General features: G+C 37.7%; 1 protein-coding gene and 1 long non-coding RNA gene across 3 annotated transcripts; one reads left to right on the top strand and one right to left on the bottom strand.

Moving 5' to 3' along the window:
* Positions 1-1029: 1029 nt before the first annotated feature.
* LOC18421747 (uncharacterized) lies at positions 1030-20688 on the top strand. Of its 2 annotated transcripts, none has more exons than XR_966414.3 (4): positions 1030-3970; positions 4278-4464; positions 5268-5502; positions 20258-20688. XR_966414.3 is itself a non-coding variant. In XM_006826552.4 (4 exons), the coding sequence occupies exons 1-3, from the start codon at positions 1842-1844 to the stop codon at positions 5337-5339; spliced, it is 2388 nt and encodes a 795-aa protein (XP_006826615.1). In that variant the 5' UTR covers positions 1030-1841; the 3' UTR covers positions 5340-5346; positions 20258-20688. The 2 variants fall into 2 exon arrangements, 1 of the variants encoding a protein (XP_006826615.1); XM_006826552.4 differs by having other exon boundaries at positions 5268-5346.
* LOC148782393 (uncharacterized) lies at positions 17166-19348 on the bottom strand. Its single transcript, XR_016053443.1, has 2 exons — positions 19195-19348; positions 17166-19128 (listed from the first exon to the last, which is right to left on the bottom strand). It is a non-coding gene; the product is annotated as an uncharacterized LOC148782393 (long non-coding RNA).
* Positions 20689-21980: the final 1292 nt, after the last annotated feature.

Genomic DNA, 21980 nt, shown 5'->3' with positions numbered 1-21980 from the left:
CGACAGGTAATTTTAGAAAAAAAAAATATTGCAGGTTGGCTGACCTTGTTTATAATTTTCAGCTATAAAAGGAGCACATCGTATTTTCCCTATTTATTTAAGGTCTGTATGTAAATTACTCAAGATAAATGTGGACCTTTCCATTAACCGCTTGAAAAAGCCACTAACCATTTCCAAAAAAGAAGAAAAAGGGGAAAATTACAAACGACCCACAAAATGAGACTTTCTAAACAACCTAACTGCAACAAAGTTTCTTTATCAACTTTTACCCAAAATTGAACTTTTTTCGCAAATATCCCATGAGTCAAAAAAGTCATTTTTTTTTACAAAAATGTCCATAGTGCCGGACCGCCCATTTTGTGATGGACCGCATGCCCAAAGCACCAGACCACCACTATTTTGTATCAGATCGCATGCTGTCCAAAAGCCGAAAGTGCTGGACCGCCTCTATTTTGTGCTGGACCGCATGCCCAAAGTGTCGAATCACCCTTATTTTGTGCCGGACCACATGCTATCCAGAAGCAAAGTGTCGGACCGCCCCCATTTTGTGCCGAACCATATGCTTTCGAGAAATGAAATGCCGGATTGCCCCTATTTGTGCTGGACTGTATGCTGTCTAGAGGGTATTTTGATGCACCTTTCTAGAGGGTTTTTTGATTTGCTTGAAAAGTTTAATTTGAGGTAAAAATTAAGTAAAAATGTTTATTGGGGGTAAGTTGCACAGGAAATCTTGGAGTTATTTATAATTTTTCCAAAAAAAAATAAAATAAAATGGGGACCTCATAGTTTTGGTTGTGGGAAACATCGGGCTGATGGCGGCCACACCCGCATAGTAGTAGCAGGGTGCGACCCGGGACTCCCATTAATTGTTTAGCGCCTCACCCTTTTTGTCATAAATATATGTGGCTAGCTCCTCTTCATGTGGGAGCACAGCTGGGCCTTTGAGATGTCAAAAATTTAGGGGAAAGGAAAGGTCCAACAACCAACCCTTCGTTTCTTTAACAGAGAAAATAGCTCAAAATTGCCTCAGAGCTTTGATGGAGGTCACTTCTCATGTCACACGAAACCCTAAAATCGAATGATCTGTACACAGATTGAACCGAATTGGTCGGAAGTGATGGAGAAATCAGAGAAATAGAGTATGCTTTTGGTTAGAATTTTTTAGTTACTGTTTGTCTCTTTTCTTCTTGCTTGAGCTTCGCACCCCTGAAGAAAAGAATGATTCTTAGACATCTTTTTAGCTTAAGATCCCTGAACGAAGAAGAATCCTGATTGATGGGATTTGAGGTGGAATTACCATTGGAGTTTGGATCAGCTCCAGAGGAAGCGGATGCTTCAAAGATGGCTAACTCATGGATTTAGTCTCACAAGGGTTGGATATGGGTCGAGAGGGATTAAGCTTTCCTCTGATGAGTTTACGACAACTATCAGAACATGGAAATTATATTTAGGGACTGAGGAATTAATGGCTTTCGAATTTCAATATGTGTATAGGGAACATCAAGTTGAAAACATTTAAAGTTAAGAAGATGCCTGAAAGAATTTTGTTTCTTTGGACAAATAGATAGATGTAAGGTTCTGTTTGAATAGATGAAGAATGACATTGGTGCTGAGAACATGGAGGTTATGTAGCAGGGTTTCAAAAACAATAACTTTGGGGGGTTTGTATTGTATTTACTAGGGTTTGTATTGCATGTACTAGGGGTAGTAGGGCTTGAGAAATAAATACAACGAGGTTCATGCGGTATGTAATGGGGCTTGAGAAAGAAATGGATGGATGTGGATTTTGAGGTCAGGCTTTTTCTTAGTAACAGAGGCACAAGAACAGTCCATTTACAGAAATGCACGCCAGGCACCGTAGCCCGGGCAGTGGAGCAAGGTCGAATCACATGGGCATTGGCCTGGATAATAATAATTCTTCTTCCATGCGTGGTAACCATGGAGCTTACAATTCAGAATTTCGGGTTTCGAGTAGAGGTGGGTTTGGAAGAGGTCCACCACCCAAAGTTTACCCTCCACCTCGAAAGAGTGATATATTCATGGAGGCTGGCAGGCTTGCAGCTGAATACCTGGTTTACCAGGGTGTATTACCTGCCAATGCGCTTACAGGTGGTAAGTGGCAGAATGGTAGTGGAAAGTCAGATATCCTTGAATTTAGGGTTCAAGACCGAGATAACCCAGACGGCAGAGTGTCTGCCCTTACCAGGCTTGGAAATGTCATGGAGCCTAGATCCCACTTGAGAGGTCGGAGGAGAATAGGTGGTTTTAGGAACTTTGGTTGGGATCGAAGTAGAGAAAATGGCAGTGGTGGGAGGTTAGAGCCTTGTTCGGATAGCAATTGGGATTCAAATGTGGAGGGTGAAGATAGGTGCCGTGCAGATAAAAGGGGTGGTTCTTCAGATAGTGGTGGAATTGTGGTATCTAAATCAGAGGAGAGAAGTTATGATTCTGACTCTGATCTAGAAAATTATGAATTTCCTGATGCCAATAGGGCTTCTAAGGAAAGCTCTGAAAAAGATTTATCGGTCACAGATGCCAATGTGATTAAAGAGGAAGAACAATCATCATACCCGATTGTTACACGGGGAAAAGATGATGTCTCGGAGACTAAACCTTCAATTGATCGGGCGGAGGAAAGAGAAAGCAAGAGTATGCCAATGCTCACTGGTAGTTCTGTTAATACGCATGATGGTCATGAGCTCTTGTCTGAAGATACCACCCCAACGGGTAAGCGGCTGACTCCATCAAGGGAAGAGGGGGATGCTGAAAATAATAAACAAAGTATTCCTCTGAATCATCAGGCCATGGAAGCCAACCTGGTTAGCTTATGCGCCCTAGAGATACTTCCCACTCATACCTTGCCATTAAGGAGTGATGCAAAACCCGATCAAATTCTGTCATCTGTTTGTGACCAGGAAGGTAGGAGCACGAGTGGAGTGGGTGGATTCAAAGAGGATTTCGTCGACAATTCTTCAAGCGATTCATTGACAAATTTGAGGAGTGATGGTCCTACGGAAGTCCCTGAGATTCGGAGAGTTCTATCAAGCAGCACTGTGGAAGACGTTGGGGAATTGGATTTGGCATTGGATTTGCAGAGTGAGAGATTCAAAAGGTCTCATACATTCTCAGATAGGTCTTCTTTCATACATCAACAGGAAAGCAGACATGGCCCACCTGGCTTTGGTGGCACTGAGGGTGAGAGAAGTCCTTATGCTCTCCCCAGATTGCCATTGTATGGAAGATGCAGATCAGTGATTCAAGAGGGAGAAAAGGAAAGTTTCGAACACAGTATTGATACAAGTGTGAGGACCAAGAGGCCTCGTTTATGGAATTCAGATGGGGTTTCAAAGGAGGTTGAGGATTACTGCGAAGTGAATTATTCGAGGGCCAAAGAGACAATTCCACAGGCTAAGGTGACTCTATCTCTTGATGAAGAACTGATTGAAGCGGTTGAGCAAGAGAAATTCATGGATCTTAATTTAATACCCGAAGATGAGCTTGAAGATGATAAAGCTACATTGGGTTCTATGATATCAACTAGTGATATTGAGTATGGGGATGGTATTGAACAACTTATGATGAATGAAAGGAACATCCTTGAAGCTTCTGAGAAAGCGCAAACCTCTGATGATATGATCCTAGATCATCATGTATCTACTCACTGCTCCACACTAGAAGCCGAACAAGAAGCATCCATGTGTATAGGCTTGTTAATAAGGAATATCTGCAATGGTGTTCAGTACAAAGCCAATGGTGCACTTTGCATTAATGATATTGATGAACCTATAAAGATTGACAGAGAGGACTTTCCCGCAGATGATAATGGAAAGGGTTCCCTGATTGAGTATGAAGTATTTCATACTGCTTTGCAAGATCTCTTTGACAGGTTCCCAGTCCTGCTAAATCTTTATCAATCCAAGGATATCACAACTGAACTCAGCTGCCTTGTGTGCCTTGGCTTAAAGCGAAAGTGAGTATCTACGTTTCTTACACGATATGGCTTCCCTTTCCTCTGTTTACTTTGCATATTGCTTGATTTTGGCGTTAATTTCGGAGATCTTTGTTTCTTTCTTGTGCATATTACACATTAAAAATTTCATTTGGGATCAACTTATGTGAATATTATGATGGCAGTCATTTTGGAAGCTTATGTGAAATCTTCTCTATGTAGAATGGTCTTTGTGCTCTGTCATGATAGTGGACTCATTGCACTGCATTGCATTTGCTCATCTTCTCATGATTCCTTACTAATTACAGTGAGAGTTTTGTCCATACAGGATTGGAATTGTGTATTCAGGTTTGGGAAGCCTTTTAAATCATGCACATGAGGCTAATGATCTTCCCAAAATTCATAGATGTTACGGTCGTGCGATTTGTAATTTGCTTGGTATCCATATGCCAAATTTCTCAAAGAAAGCTAACAGCAGTGATCTACAGAACGAGATTTTCTGTGAGAATGTAGAGGTAATTCCTTGGCAGTAGTATGTTCTAGTTGGGAAAAAATCATTAAAGCGCTCAAATTATCTTTCACTATCTATATAGCACTCAAAAGATCCTATTTACCACTGCAAGGTTTACTTTCTAAGTTTCATTTTAACAAAAGGTATCTACTTAAAAAAAGAAGTTAAAAAAATCCAAAATTACCCCTGCTCAAGCTGGCAAACCTGTACAACCAAGAGTATTCGAGCTAAATTACAAAATACTGCTGGTTGTTTAGGTTTTTTTTTTGTTAAACTTGCTGGTTGTTTAGGGTTGAGAACGAGGAACTAGAAATGACAGAAATACCTTGGTTTTGTATTGCTAACCCTAAACAACCAGGGTCCCTGAACAGGGGTAATTGGGGAATGTTTGAACTGTTTTTTTGTGGGGTTACCTCTATGAAATGAAAACTAAAATGTAAATATGCGATTATAAATGGTATCTCTTGAGTCCTTAATTGATTTTGTAAGATAATTTGAGCCCTCTAATTGACATTTCCCTTTCTAATGACCTAATTTAAGCCCTCTAATTGACATTCCCCTTTCTAAGGACCTAATTTAAGCCCTCTAATTGACATTTCCCTTTCTAATGACCTAATTTAAGCCTCTAATGACATTACCCTCTCAAACTGTGTTAGGACTGGCTTTTTTAATCTCATGCCTCACCAATCTTCTTACAGTATTTGTGTTACAATGTGAAGAATGCTATTGTCAATTTTGTCATTTTTTTTGTAGTTCAACATTTGCAGCTGTTTTATGACCATTCAATTTTTTCTTCTTTTCTTCCAGGGGGATCCGGGTGATGCTGATCCAATTTATCTGTCTTTGGAAGACATACCAATAAGCATGCCTATTATATGATCAAGTGGTATTCTCCTGTTTTCTCCCTTTATAATGGTTCAATTCATAGCTTGATTTGGCATGGGACATCAGTCAACATCACATGTTTGGAGCCATTTAGAATGTGAATAATGTGAAAGGGTTCTTCAGAATGGCAGAAATATAACATTTGTGATCTTAAAAGGTTCTACTCCATGGGTTTTCAATGTTCTTTTCCTTATGATTTACTTTCTTCCAGATTGCGTATCTTCCTAGTCTTTTGTTAGTGTCTAGCAATGATATCTATTGATATGCAGGTTCCAAAAAGTAGAAATGATAGCAAATACAATGAGTTATGATGGATGCGTGACTTACAATTTGCAAATATATTGAAGGAAAGATATTCCAATGGTTTATTCTGATCTAATGCTCCTTGTTCTAGCTGGGCAATTAGCATGGAACTTTTATCCCATAATCACATATTACGAAAGAAGATATGTCCATAGAACTATACTTCTGCAATCTTCCATAGCTGTAGTTTCTGTTGCAGTTCCCACGTAACTACACGTCCACCCCCACCCTCTGCTATAAGAGGCCAGGTGCACAGTGCCATGTGTACCCTCGTCAGGGATGCTCTTCATATCTCGTCAATGACATCTCGGACACCCGCAGACCCTGTTGGGGCGTTGGAACTGAGTCTTTTACTTCAGATAGTACTAGGTCTCTGGGAGCTGGCTTCAATATCCTTTAAGGGTGCTGGCACCAATTCTCTTTGGATGAAGGTTCTGTTTTCTCAAAGCAACTATCCTTTTTTGATGCCCCCTAACTCTTTCCTAATCTGCTCATCTGAATTGATGGATTCTTCAATTCCCATGTTTCTTGTTGCTCTGCTGTTGTAACTTTGAAAATCACAAGCGAAGAGTATCTTCCAACAGTCGGTGCCGATCGAATGGCCCTTGTTCGAGCTGGGCAATTAGCATGGAATTTTCATCCTATAATTACAGTTGCCGCTCCTGCCTAACTACATGTCCAGCAATCAACTTCTGCTATAAGGGTCCAGGTGCATTCTGAGTTTGTGACCATCTGTATTCTTGTCAGCGATGCTCTTGATCTTGTGTCAGCGACATCTCAGACACCTGCAGACCCACGTGGGGCATTAGTGTTCAGCCTTTTACCTCGGATTGTCCTAGGTTTCCTTGGGAACTGGCTTCAATATCCTTTTAAGGGTGCTTGTACTAATGCTCATGTTGAAGATTCTAGTTTCTCAAAACAATTATCCTCTTTGGATGCCCCCTCACTCTTCCCTTGTCTGCTCATGTGAAACAAGGGATTCTTCACTTCCCGGTTCTCGTTGCTGTGCTAATACTGTGAAAATCACGAGCAAAGAATCTTATATAGAGTATTTTCCAAATGGTTGTTGCTGATCTATGCTAATACCCCTTGTTCTAGCTGGGCAGTTTGCATGGCACTTGCATCCCATAATCACACAGTACCAAATAAGATATGTCCATAGGCCTATAGTATACTTCTGCAATCCTCCATAGCTGTAGTTTCTGTCGCTTCTCCCGCCTCTCTGCACGTTTAGCAATCACCTTCTGCTATAAGAGACCAGGTGCATAGTAACCATGTGTATCCTTGGGCATCTCGCGTCAATGACATCTCAGACACCAACAGACCCAAATGGGGCGTCAGAACTTAGAACCGAGCGTTTTCCCTCGGATAGTCCTAGGTCTCCTTGGGAAATGCCTTCAATATCCTTTAAGGGTGCTTGCACGAATGCTCTTTGGTTGAAGGTTCTATTTTCTCAAAACAACTATCCTCTTTTGATGCCTTCTAACTCTTCCATAATCTTCTCATTTGAAATGACGGATTCATCAATTCCCATGTTTCTTGTTGCTCTGCTGTTGAAATACTTTGACAATCAATAGTGAAGAATCTTTTTATATCTCTATCTACAGACGCACAAGGTAATGGTAAATGCCTTGCACAATTCTTAGCGGTGAAAATAGATGAAAAATTTTGTTTTAATATTTCATTTAAATGAAATTAATATAGATTTCATATATTTTCTTTAACTTCCATGTCATTCATAGTTTATTTAATTTCTAATTTTCTATATAATTTATTTATGAAATTTACGTAAATATCCTATTTGTTTTTTGGAATTAAACCCTGAATTAATTTTTTTATTTTTTGGTGAGGTCATTTTATTTGTCAGATTCCACACCACCCCCACCCCCACCCCCCGTCCAAAAAAAAAACAAAAGAAAATCTCTTCTGCGAAATCCTCCATGTTTGGCACTTCTTTAGTAACCACCACTTTTTTTTTAAGCTTAAATCCGGGTTCTCGTTCTTGCTAGAAGTTACTTTGGCACTTCAAGTGCCAAGTGGCTAACTTCCTTTAGGCAAAAAGACTCTTCAAGCACCGAACGAGGCCTATCAAAAATGAAAACCGAGAATGTGAGTTAAACACACACAAAAAAAAAAAACAGTTTGCCAGTTGATATGCTAAGCCGAAGATATTTCAAGTGATTTTTATTAGGCCTTGGCCTGATGTAAATACTTCCTCAATTAAATATGAGAGAGAAGTTTCGGACCAGATGATATATAAGACATCTCATTAATTTGCAATGGGGATACTATGTGGAAATGAAACGTGGGTGTTGGCCAATATCCTTTTTCAATTTTAAGATAAAGTATATGATCAATTGAAATAATATGAAACAAATATGCTTAACCTTAAAGTGGTCAGGTAATGGAGGAGCACAAACACATAAAGTGGGCCTTGTGTACCATTTCTTGATGTTTCAGGCAAAATCCACAAAATGTTTAAGTTGATTCAACACTTTTAAGTGCGGCACCGACTTGTGGCAAAAAATAGAAGTCGGTTCGGTACTTGAAGTGCTGAATTGGCTTCAGGTTCGACACCTAAATTGCTAGATAGACTTGTAGGAAAAAAGAGAACCCAAGAACATGATTTAAACTAAAAAGAAGTGGTTCGGCACTTGAAGTGCCAGATGAGGGGTACTTGGGGGGAAAATATCTAATGTAAAAAAGGGAACTTAACGTAAAATATAAAAACTTTGGAGTATTTTTAATTCTTAAAATGTATAGAATATTTAAGAAAATTTCCTATTTATTTTATTTCTTAAGTTCCAATATATTCTAATTTTTTATGACATAGACTATTTTGTAGGACATGAATTCCTAGTTAGATAGGAAAACCTATTTTAACTTCATAGACTTCCATGTAGTCTTTTCAATAATATGAAATGTGCTTCTATAGAAAAATAAATTATTATTTTGGATATGCTAAAAATCTTCTAATTCTTTAGATCCTACTTTTTCTTTTCTGTAGTTTATTAATTTTATTTTGGGATCTGGGATTGATTGTGTTTAGAGAGGAAAAAGAGAGATTTTAGGAAATTTGCAAAGGAAGAGAGGGATGAGGAATTTAAAAGTTACATGCACATGCGCACATTTGTGTATGTATGTTTGTAGGGTGACATTATCCGAAGGCATACACTTTACAATAAAATGTAGAGTCAACCCTCAAAATTCTGCTGGAAAAAGCAATTCTAGCATTGAAAGTCCTGAAGATAGCCTAAAAATCATATCTGCCCTCGATTATGAAACTTGAAGCTCCATAAATGGTACATCTGTGCCCCTTGTTATGAACGCACTTGAAAATGGACAGTCCAGATAACGTGTTACAAGATACACTATTTGCAAGGCTTGAAATCTATTTTTTAAATTTCTTAGATATATAGTTATCAAGGCTGAGATGATCACTGTGATGCTTTTACTATGATGGAGGAAAAGTTTTTGGTGAGATTTGAGCCATGGCTTTAAACATCCACGGTTCTAAGATACAAATTCTGTGAGCTGCCCCATCAATAGAACAGTGCAAGCGAGACGTCCTAGATTGAAGGCGAGCAAGCGATCTAGACAACCTACATTCACCAAAAATGGCAGGCACGTTTTGGTCCACAGTTTTTTCGATATCTTTTTTTATTTCTTTTTATGTTTGGACTACGTAGGTATGGCATGCTTGTGTGCAAATTTTGGGTTCCATTGACAACTACTCTCTTTAGGAATATTTTTTTTTGACACTTAATGCTTTTCTTTCATTTATGTGAGCTTCAATCTAGGCCGCCAGATTTCTTCTGTTTATAAAGAGAAAAAGGGTATTTATGTCATTTTTCATGATTTCATTTTTGGCTTGAACTTTTTGTATTCATTTTTGGTTCCACAGTCATCCATGTTGGGCGGTCAAGAAACAACATATCCATAGGATGAGTGTAGCTGAGATGGATGAGTAGCAAGACAAGAAGGGATAAAATTTGAAATGCATTTGAGAGAACTTAGGTGTGGCTCTAATCGGTGATAAGATGAAAGAAAGTAAACTTAGGTGGATTGGTCATGTGCAGCAGCAACTTAGTACAAGCGAGTTGGTTGAAGTAGAAGGCTCGAAAAGGGCAAGGGGTAGGCCGTGTTGGAAGTAGTGAAAAGTATGAGGACTTATGGCCTCACTGAGGGTATGGCGCTTGATAGAGAAGAATAGCAGATTAGGATTCGTATAGCCGACCCCAAATAGTTGGTTAAAAGCTCTGATGATGATGATGACTCATCCATCTGCTTACTTTCTCTATAAAACTCTCTCCCTCTCTCTCTAGAACACAAATCCTAACTCTCTTCATAAAACTCTCTCACCCCCTCTCTCTCTAAACACACTCTCTCCCTCTCTCTAAAACACTTCCCCCTCTCTAAAACTATCTTTGCCCATCTTCTCAGTTTCTTTCTCTACCTTCGTCTCTGTTGTCTTCTTCATCCACCGATCTCCTCTCTCTCTCTCTCTCTTTGTAGCAAAAAGAGATGCAAACAACCCAACAACAGTAGCTGGACCAAAGAGTTGCTGCTCGTTTGGCCCTGTTTATGATGCTGCAAATTAAGGTCCCTTAGAAAACCCCTGTTACAGATCTCTCACGCATCTCGATTTGTAGCCCCCAACCCCTCTCTTCCCCCTATCCTTCCTCACCTTTGCCATATCTCTGGAATGGCCCAAATTGGTGTCCAAATTGGTCCTCTCCATACCTGTTCTTTCATCTGTGAAAACCATTTGCTTTTCCAATTGTTATGGGTCTATTAACATCGACAAATGCAACTTACATGGAATGATTATAATCTCAAGGCATCATTGTTCTTCAGTGATGTGGTTTCATCAATACAGCAAACATATTTTGGCATCCAAGCATGAAATCGTCTTGCATCAACTCGATGGAGCAAAGTAGATGGTTATTTGCCCAATTAATTTTCTTTGCCGTATGTACAAATGCTCTCTCTCATCTGTTGTAGCTCTTGTTTCACTCACCAAGATTGGGGCTGTGCAGAGAGAGAGAGGGAGATGGGCAAGGGGTGTGATTGGTGTGGGGACTTGGGGGGAAAATGCGGGAAGAGGGGGGGGGGGGGGGGGGGGGGGAGGGGGAGAGAGAGTGAGAGATCTCTTACAGCATTGTACACAAGAAAATTCTGTTGTTTTTATGTGGCTATGATTTAGCCGGAAAGAGAGTGTGTTAGGTTTTAAACTTCAAACCGCAATTTGATTGAATAGGGCCTCATTATATTTGACAAAAATACCCCTTGAAAGTGCATTAGAGTGGTTTTTAGAGGGGTATTTATGTAACATTGCCTGTAACACCGTTGTCTAAACATAACACACAAGAATTTGTGTATATATAAATAGGGTGCGGTTTGTATAGAGCCTAGGCTCTAAACAATCAAATTAGAGCCTACCTTCAAATAGTGTTGAGAAATGTGGTTTCAATCCTTGAAATTTTTGTAATAGCCTTAAAATGTATTTTCATTTGTATTTACAAAGTTTAAAATTTAAAAAATAGTATGGATAGACCGATCTATAAAAACTTGAAAATCTTGAAAATTGACTGTAAAAAAATGCATTACAAAATACACTATTTCCAAAACTTGAAATCCATTTTTTTCTCATGTCCATGCATCTTGATGTCGAGATGATCAATTTGAGGATATTTGGGCATCAAAATAACCTCTTCTAGTGAAATTTTTGAGGTTGGCTCTTATTTGATTGTTTAGAGCCTTGGCTCTATATAAACTTTTCCCATCTATATATATATATATATATATATATATATATATGGGTTTGTTTAGAGTTAACAACCCCTCAAAATACAATGGTTCAAGTTAGAAGGGGTTGTGATGGGTGTATTTATCAAAACAGTGATTATTTTTTTATTAAAAAATTATTTAAATAGGTAACTTTACCATTAAGCAAGGGAAAATTTGAAAATTTTCACAAAAATACAATGGCATTTTGGAAGTTAGTATCCTGGAACTTTATTTGTAGGGTGCTCGTCTTTTAGCTAATATTTCAACTTTACCCTTTATGGAGATGACAAAAGTACCCTGTCTTGTAGTAATATTTATAAAATTGCCTCACACAAGTAACTTTTTTTTAAAAAATAGACTACAAAATTAATAAATCTACCCTTCACAACTATCTCTATCACGAACCTTTGTAATTTGAAAGGTTGTGAAGTTTAGATTATCCCTATCTATATATATATATATGGAAGAGACCACGCAACACCTATAGGTGAAATGCTACAGTGATTTCGCCTATAGGCTCATCACCATCCAAAAAAATCAGTTGGCGTGGATAAAACGGCCGCTATGGACCTAGCATGTCCGTGGTGGTATTGTCACGGACATGCTAGGTCTGTGACGGTAAAAATTTCACGTGGAACCGTCACGAAGATTGTGCCGTCCGTTTAATAAACCGCCATGGACATAGCAAGTTCGTGGCGGGGCGAAACACTATTCATTTCCACCTGTAGGCATTTTTAAGACTTTTCCTATATATATCTCTATATGTAATGGTGTACTTAGAATTTAATACTCTAAAAAGTTTTACCAAAAAATGCTCTTACATGTTCACAAATGACTTTTGACCATAAATATTTCATGTATGTCAGAAATAGTATTTTGGTTTTTTCAAAATACCTCAAAAACTCATTTTTAAATTAAAAAAGATTCTTTTGACTTTTTGAATGATGATTGGACTTTAAAAGCAATTTAAAATTACATTTATGTCCTTCTCGAAATTTCATCCATGTTTTTGGTAGCCTATTTATTAAGTACGTATGCATTAGAAATGTTCTTAAAATTTCAAATTGTCCTAGAGCTTCTTAATACAAATACCCATCTCCTTAATTGTAAATTTCGTCTATGTCCATTCAGATAAAAGAAGCCCTTTTATTTTAGTGATAGTTGTAGGTATGGGCTTATTGAATTACCAAGTTAACCGTAAAAAACAACTTATTAGTAAAACGCAACAAGAAGTTTGTTAAATCCACCCTTCAATTGTTCTTAGCCAAATGGCCGAGAAAGTACATCCACCTTATGCAACCCATTCTAACCTTCTGCATTTTGAGAGGTATATAGATAGATAGATAAATAGATCATCTTGTTTTCCTTTCTTGTAATTTCTTTTTAAGATTTCTAAAAATTGCAGTTACACAATGACAGCGCTCACTTATTCATAAGTATCTCACAAAATACATATTGTTTTGAGCTGAAATTTGCATCCATAAACTTGACTCAAAATAATTTCAGTATATAAAATTTTACTAAGATCTGGTATGCTATCATCAAGAATGAGCTCACCCAATTTCCCTCATTTTACTGCCTGGAGGACAGTAATGCAGACAGCAGTTCCGAGTTTTAGAGTGACAAACCTGCAGTATGTGCCATTGGACAACAGCCTTACATCCTTCTAGGGTTGAAGCCCGCACGGAGGGAGGTTCAAAGCAGAGCCTATCTGTATTTAAGGTCAATACTTTTTCTATTGTATATGGTGAATGAGTGTTTCCAGCGTAGGCCAATACAATCCTTCTTGGCCTAAGTCCGTCAGCTGTAAATGGAGTCACCGCACTGCTATAGTGCCTCTTGTTATCATAGCAATTATGTATTTCGTTTAGTGGGATGACCAATTCTTGAACATATATCTTTTCTTTTTTTGAGGACCAAACAGGGAAGGAACTCAAGTACTTTTGAGTTGGGGGTCTAAACTGCCTTTTGGTTGCACCAATAGGATTCTTTAGTGGTGGGGGTCGACATATGTGCAAAATTGTACTTATCTAGGTTGATACTCTTTTTTATAGTTGGAAGATGAGAGTCTCTAACATGGTTGCCTGTATCACTTACTTTGGTCCCTTCTAGAATCTCGATTCCCGGAATGGATCTCTAAGGGATCTTGAATTTTAAAGTTTGGAATCTCATACCCCACAGAAAAGGATCCCGATACTTGTTGTTAAGGATCTCGATCCCAACCTTAAAGACTAAGACAACAACAAAACTAATGATTTTTTTTGTTTATAGCCAACTAGCAACACATATATTGCTTGCTTGCTATAAATAATGGGATCCCTACTTTAAAGATATACATAATCTTTGATTATCATACACTTTAAGGTTGGTAACAAGATCCCCAAAAAGTTGGGATCAGGATCCCAAAAGGTCGGGATCAAGATCCCCAAAAGGTTGGAATCTCGATCCCTAATATGTGCATTGTAACGGTCGGTTTTCCCAACCATAGGATCTTCTAGCATTTCACGATCCCTCGCTCCCGATTCCGAACCCGACCCGTATCCGGATCCCGGTACCATTCCCAATCCCAACGACTATGGTCTCTACAAGACAATGTATCACTGGTGGCAAGTGGAAATTCTCGAGAAAATTACCCGAAAAGGCTTCATCTTGGTGGGATTTGCACTTATTCATACAAACAAACAACCTCTTAGTTCCAACCACTCTTTGTGGAGCTCCCATCGTGGTGAAACCAGCCTATTTACGGAAAAAACCTCTTATCTGTGCTTTCAAACAGGCAGATGGCTCCGCTGGGAAGCTCCCACCATGGTAGAAACCTCCTATTTGAGAGTTAAGTGATTATTTGCTGTTATAAACAGGTGGACTGCTCTGGTTGGAGCAGAGAATCTGCAATTGCATGCAACCCTCTAGACCGTAAAGTTTTGCCCCTAATTCCGATTTGGGCGATGACCACTCATTGGAAAGCTAAGATAACTTTACAACTTCATCATTATCTAAGCTAGATTTACCTATGAGAGAAGAAGAAGGCCTCTAAATTCCGTTAATGTTTTCAGAGTAAGGTAGAAGCCTAAACAAATAATAAAATCTTGCATCTCTAAGGTGGCTGCAGGTCCAAATTACTTCCCAATTACTCATGAACCATGTGTAATGGAAGTTGCATTTTAAACAAGGAAAAATGTGTTTTTTTATTGTTCTAAAGTCTTGGTTACCGGGAGTGTTTGCATGTAGCGTGTTTAAGCTAAGGTATCTCAATGCCTTACCCAAGGTCTCTGTTAGACTGCAACTAAACAGTTAAGGTCCTAAGACTATCCTCCTCTTGGCTATAGGTAACTTCCTTTCCATGTTTAACTATAAAAATATGAGGACCATTTGTCCTTATCCCAGCCAAGGCAAGTCATTAGGACATAATGTCCACCTTCTAACTATTGGCTGGAAAATCAGTTTTAAGGAGCCATTGGGCAGAAGCCCTAATCTCAGGTATGTCCAGACTCTAGTCATGTAGGGTTCTCTGTTTATTCCTTGGAATATACCAACAATTTTCCACCACCAGATTAAGATTTTTCAATGTTCCTTAGATTGTTTCTCAATTGAAGAAATTTGCTTTTCAGCATAAGCTGTCCAGTGAAGCCGCCAGTTCAACTATCTTTATCCATTTGAAACTTGAATTAATGTAGGCCTCATAATAACAAATAACTGGTATTTGCTTTTAATGTAGGCTCTTCTTCTTCTAGCTGATCCGGAGTTGTAGTGGAATAGGCCATTTTGGACTGCTATTCTCTGTCCACTACTAAATTCTTGGTTTCATTGTCTCCCTCCACTTTCATTGCTTTCATCATTTTTTGTCTGGAAGAATTTCTATTTATCAGGCCCCCCTTGGTTCCTTTGGAGGGGGTTTTAATTGTACAATTGGGAAAGTAGGTGGCAGAGATGAATGATTGGTTCTATGGTGACGCTTTGGAGGAACCAGTGAAATATGGGGAAATCTATGGCCTTCTGGGGTGTTCTAGAAAATATTTTAAAGTTAGGTTTCTTTGTTAAAATAAATGGGATTCTATGTCTCTCAGCAATAGCTAAGAAATCAGTTGCGACCTATACATTGAGAGGTGACCTATAAATTGTAGGTTGGGTTTGTTTTTTAGATTGATCATCATTGTTGTGTTACCTGAAGCTAATAATGATCCATAAATTGGGTTAAGAATGACATTACTTTTGTGCCCCTTGCTGATCGCTTGATATATATCCCATGTAGCCACATCTTTTTTCTAGTTGTGAACCATGAATTGTTCATGGTGGCAATGTTTATTTCAGGTATCGACCTTGTAATATCTAGCAAAATACCTTGGTTTCAAAAGGAGGTGATGTTGATGTGATGTAGTTAAGAGGGAAAAATAAAATAAAACAAACCAAAAAAATAAAAAGGTGAGAAGTTATATCCAGTCTCCCACTGTTTATTTCAGGTATCAACCTTGTAATACCTAGCGAAATACCTTGGTTTCTAAAGGAGGTGAGGGACAAATAAAATAAAACAAACCAAAAAAATAAAAAGGTTAGAAGTTATATCCCCTCTCTAGTCCACCCTAGAAATTGTTTTCACGAGACCAAAAATCGATTCTTCTTCTCTTGAAAAGAAGAGAAAAGGTAGGCAAATGACTAAGTACAATAAAAAACTTTAACCTCAAAGAAAAAGCAAACCCTAACTACATTTGTTGTCTGGGGTTTGGAGATGCTCATCCTTGAGCTTAATGAGTTTGAAAAAATTTTATCATTGATTTTTCCACTTCTTTGCAAATAGAAATATTCGCCCTTTCCCTTGTGAACAATCGATTGTTAAACTTAATCTGACCAAGTTGGGATACAACAATGAAGCAATGTAATCTTGGAACATCATCTTCTATTCCATAATCTCTTCCGCCTCCAAAACTTGTATTTCATACCTTATGACCAGTTAAACTTCCGAAGCTTGCTGTGGTGTTTGTTCTATGCTTGGATTGGAGGTTGAATCTCTCTTCTTCATATTCTTGTTCCATTTGTTGCATTAATATGCTGAGTAGCTGTACCATTTGTTGCATTAGATTTCTTCCACATCCTTTTGGACTCTCAAGTATTTGATCCATCTCTTGAAGAATGGAGCAATAGATTTTTTACGGTGTCATGTTGTACCATCTCAATCTCAAGGATTTGATACTGCTTGACTTTGGGAAGATGGAGAAAGAAAAAAGTAATGAAAAACATTAAAGTTTGAAAGAATATATATAGCCTCTTTGGATCTACAATGGAGTACACTCCAAAAAATCTTTTTAGAAAACCTAAAAATCAGTTGTTCTTCTCTCTCTCTCTCTCTTCTCTCTCTTTCTGCCGTTTTCGTTATGATACCTCATATATTTATAAACAAAAGATTAATTACCCTAAACCCTAAAATTATCTACAATAAAAAAGACACAATACCTAAATATCTAAAATTCTAAATGACCTAAATGCCCCTAAAATCTCTACAAAATTCAAAGATCTAAATAACCTTATTACCTACGTAATAAATCCAACCACTAAATGAAAAGGCTAATGCTAATTGCATCATGGTAGTTGGAGGGTACCTTTAGAGAATTGAGAAAATAAAATGTAATTTAGTAATTTTCCCATCATTAATTTTTTCTAGTTTTTCTTTTCTTTTGGGGTATTTTACTCTTTGTGGATACTAGTTCTTTTGATATGAAGGGTTACCTTTAATGCTTGTTTTTTTTTTTTTTTTTGATTCATTGACATCTTTTATGTTGATCACTCATAATCATAATAGCTAAGATGGCTAGAATATTACGAGTCTATTATGATTATAGTTGTAGGAACTAGTGTTTTTTGATTTGCTTAACTTTGGTCGAAAATGTAGAAGCCTTTGGCTTTGGGCTCCATGCTAAACCCAAGTCATTTAAAAACCATAGAGCGATGTCTATCTTCTTCTTATTTTCTCCTGGGAATTTGAGCACTTCTTTTATTGTTTCATTTGTTAACGTCCATTTTCTTACCCTTCCATTACTGAGTTTTCTCCTCATAAGAAAATGCCTTCTAGTATCGAATTTCAAAAAGTTTCGGCTTCAATGAGTTAAGAGAGAAGCCTAGTTTATGGGGGTTCTATGTTAATCTTTCTCTCTCTCTGTCTCTCTTTCTTTTAAGTATATTAATTCATAGTTGTTGGGAATACCTGAGATTCTGAATTTATTAATCAAAACTGCAGAATCTTGGCTGGCCAAAAGATTATGTTGGCAGAATCAACATCTGTACAAGGGGAATTGTGGGAAACAAGATTCCTACTTTATAGGAATCGTAGTTCGACCCAAATGGAATTGAGATCCCTACATATATAGAATTGAGATCCTGTCCTCTTTAGAATTGAGTTTCTGTTTTATTTGGAACTACTCAAATGGAATCGAGATTTTGATATCTTTGGAATCAAGTTTCTGATTTGATGCTTCTCATAGGTTCTAAATCATTTATTTTATAGTTCATGATTCTAATTTCAAAGATAGTATCATTATACATGGAATTTAGATTCAACATATGTAGAATCGAGATTCAACAATTTCCATAACAAGAATCAATAAATATTAGAAACAATGTTTTATAAGTGTTGGAATCGAGATTCCTAAAATAAGGAATGGATATTTCTGACTCAACGGAAATGGATCCCATGAAGATTCCTTGTCAGAATCGCAAAATTGGGATTCCAATTTGGAATCGCGACCTTGGGTGAGGATTTTGGTAACTACGGATTTGTCTTTAAAAAATCAAGAAATATAGTTTATTTTTTGAAAATAAAATTTGTTGTTTGAGATTTTGTATAAATGTAATGCACACCCCGCACAATACAAAAGTGCAGTGGAAATGTAGGGATTTTCTATTAAATAGAAATAAATTTAATACACCAAACGTAATACAAAATTGCGGTGGAAATGTAGGGATTTTCTATTAAATAGAAAAAAAAAACCAGTTTTTTAGTTTCTTAACCTTTCTTTAAAATATTATATATTTTTTTGTTTTTTGAATATTTACTGAATATGTGTTGAGCTTTTAATTAGGGAAAAAAAGAAAAAGAAAAAAGAAAACGTTTAAGACTTCCCCTGAATTGGCTAAAGCGCTTAAATTTGCCAGCACATGAAGCGGAATCTGAAGTGAACTTAACATTAGCAGGAGCTTTGCGCTTAGGTGCTCTTACTGCTCCAGAAATTGATGCTGCCATTAGGCAATTCCTCATGGAAAATTTATTGCTTTTCCAACATGCTCCTAGATGCTTCTATCCAATATATGATCTCAAATCTGAAATTTACAAGCTGCATGTTGATTGAGCATGTATTTGTAAATTTCATGGCAAGGTTAAGAGAAGCATTTTACTGATTTTCCTTTTAATTAAAAGCTCTACATTAGTATTAAGATAATGTCATGCTTTTCCCCATTGCTGCTTATTTATTTATTTATTAATATAGAAACCTTCTTGCTGTTTGAATTCTCTTTCTTACGGGATTTTCCTCTTTATTTTGTTGCAATGAAGCTACTGCAAAGTACTTATGAAAACAATTGGTTCTCATAAGAACTAAGCATTTGGAGTGCAAAGTTGTGTGTCCTATGATGCAATGGTGATATCATTTGCTATCTATGCAAAGAAATCAAGTGGTTAGAAGCACTCTTTCAAAAAGAGGACCGCCTAGCGCCTGGGTGGTCGCTTAGGCCGATATCCTTGGGCGCCTGCCTGACCCGCCTAGGCGGCCGCCCAGGGTCTGCACCCCACCCAAGGGTGGAAATGCGGGGTATTTTTGAGTCATTTTTTTAATACTAAAGGGGCAGAACTGTGGGTTGTAGGTTCATTTGAAACCTAAAACCCATTAGAGGCTATTTTAGAGAGAAAAAACCCAAAAAAAAAAAAATTCTACTAGGACGCTCAAAATGTCCGTCTAGGCACCCGCCTAGGCACTGGGCGGCCTGGACGCCCCGACCGCATAGGTGCCGCCTAGGGCTTTTAGAAACACTAGTTACAAGGTTATGCACTTGTTTAAAAAGATGCTTGCTTAACATGAAAGTACACATTGGAGTGGGTTCCTTCTGTTGTAAAGCAACCTCCCTACTTTTGGGGTTTTTGTTGTTTATTTGTACGAAGCTTTTCTTCTATTCTAAAATTCTAACTGTGCTTTGTTTTGTAAAAAGTATTATTTCTAACACTTTATTGTTCTTTGTTTGATGAATACTCATGGCTTCGTTATATTTTCACGCTATCTGAGGCTGTGAGATCATAGCTTGTCAAGTGTCTCTTCCAAATTTATGAATCCCGCAAGCTACGATATAACTTAATAACTTAGTATTCTGGACACTGCATTGCAGTTTCTCAAGGCTGTTTTAGTTATTCATGATTCTTTCTTCTATTCTATTTACTTTGCTGCACTGGCTGCTGGGATGCAATATTAATAACCTGTTCGTTCTGCAAAATTTTCCTGCTTTTTCATCATTCACATAACTATATACATTACCAGCCTTTCAAATGACTATTTATTGTTGTCTAGGCATGGAGTTTTTTCATTTCAATTATTATGTTTGGATCCAAATACTCCCACCTCCCAGAAAATAGGAATATGAGAAGGGAAAACAAATATGCCCGCTATTCTTCATTCTCAGTTCAGGCAATAAAATATATTAAATCTACTTCAGAGGGGATTTTTTTCCTTTTTTTTTTTTTTTGAACTTGTTAAATTCAACTTATGTTACTTGCCGGAATTATCGCACTTCTCCTTCATGGTCTTGCTTATTGGCTTCTAATTCTTGATGCTGTGATTTACTTGTAGGGCTTTCCAAATATCCTCAGTCCTAATGCTCGGATATCATGCAAGATCTTGCGTTTGGGAGCAATGAACGCCGTACTTAGGCAAACCGCTTCTCTAGTTAGGGATATTGGATTTGTTCATGCTTTTGTTATGGAAACAGAACAACCTCTCTTGAATTGGGATTATATTTCTATTTCCGTTGCATCTGAATATATCAACGGGGCCACACTTTGTATTTTGAAATTTTCATTAGCCTGCTATGCCATTTGGAGGAGCTAGGTATGCATGGTACACTCTGTATAGACTTACACATGTACCACCTCTGTAAGGATAGGAGGTTAAAAATGTCGGGTTGCACAAAATTGGTTTATGAAATACCCAGATTACTTATTGGGTATTCACTATGTTGAAGTAAAGTTCGCCTAAATGAGCGATGTGATTGTTGGCACTTCGAATGGGGACTTTGGTTCCAATTTGTATTTTGTTTGTTTGAATGACTTTTTTCTTTTTTTGTAACTTATTTTTTGTGTTTCAATGGGTTTGATTGAATGATAGCTAATGGAATAGCGAAGGAGTTGCGGAATATGGCATAAAACAGACCATTGCCTCATTCTATTTTTATCCTTGGAGCAAATTTGAAAGTTTGCATTTTCGACAAAGGGCCTCTAGTTTTATTAGGCTATCAACCGTGTTGTCTATATGATAAAGAACAGTGCCACTGGGGAAAGCGTGCAGAGAATCCTGGACAGGGAAATGACTTCCAAGTTACATCACATGGATCCATCCTGCTGATAAGGTATTGCAAAAGATAAAACAATAATAGGTCGCTCATGTAATATAGAGCCCACTGCCTACCATTTGGGCCCTCTGCATGGCATTGGAAATACATCAGCTTGTTAAACTCAGGGGCTTAAAACACTGTGAAGGCTTAACCACATGTAGTCAATTTTAAGCAAGTGGTCTGCTGATGGTTTGAAGAACATCCTCCTCCTAACCAGAAAATGTAGAACCCATATCCTGTTCTCATCAGGTTGCTCGTTTGTTTCCTAGTCCAGTGCTGAAGTCTCTTTGCAGATAAACCATAGCTCTCTCCTCCTGTTGTATGCTCTGTAGACGAGGGTCCTAACAAAAATCGGAAACACCAGGGGATGAACAAAATGCAGCCACTCTACTCGGGAAAATATATAAGTAACATACAATGCTTTGGATAAGGGTGCTGTTAATTTGATTCCCCAAGTCATTGTGGTTGGGATTCAAGCATAATGTAGATTTATGGTTTAATTTGGGTTTGCATCAATGCTTCCAGGGGGTTCTTTTTTAACTAAAAAGAATGCATTCTCGTTGTTCTTGTTCTGTAGTTATTACCTAGCAGTGGCAAAAAATTGTAGTAATATGTTGTTTAAGCCGTCTAATCTTTGTCATAATTCTGTGTTTCTCCTGTAGAAAGGGTTTTCTTGGGGTATAAATCTAGTGATTCATGTTCTTCTTCATGCTAACAATGGCCTGGGTTTGAGGAAAATGTGAATTGAGGCTTAATGTGGATCTTTGTCAATTAAAACTTCTAATTGGTCTGAAATGAATTTAAAAAGATTTTTTATTCTTTCTAAAGTGATTGATAGTGCTTGAATGCGTACCCAGTAAAAGGTAGTTCTTGGAATGGTTGTGAAGGGGAACTGGGATGATTTTCGACAAGGTGCTGATTGGCGCGGATTGGTTTAATTAGAAGTATGGTGTGTTTTTGATT

Source organism: Amborella trichopoda, chromosome 4 (genome assembly GCF_054954075.1).
Source record: "Amborella trichopoda isolate Santa Cruz 75 chromosome 4, AtrichopodaSantaCruz75HAP2 v2.0, whole genome shotgun sequence".
Lineage (NCBI taxonomy): Eukaryota > Viridiplantae > Streptophyta > Magnoliopsida > Amborellales > Amborellaceae > Amborella > Amborella trichopoda.
The sequence above is the reverse complement of the archived record's forward strand: the minus strand, read 5'-3'. Positions and strand labels throughout refer to the sequence as shown.

Excerpts from the sequence above, each read along its gene's own strand:
- LOC18421747 (XM_006826552.4), top strand. The coding sequence starts at position 1,842 with ATGCACGCCAGGCACCGTAGCCCGGGCAGTGGAGCAAGGTCGAATCAC. Across the intron at positions 3,971-4,277 it reads TGCCTTGGCTTAAAGCGAAA|GATTGGAATTGTGTATTCAG; the intron begins GTGAGTATCTAC and ends TTGTCCATACAG. Across the intron at positions 4,465-5,267 it reads TTTTCTGTGAGAATGTAGAG|GGGGATCCGGGTGATGCTGA; the intron begins GTAATTCCTTGG and ends CTTTTCTTCCAG.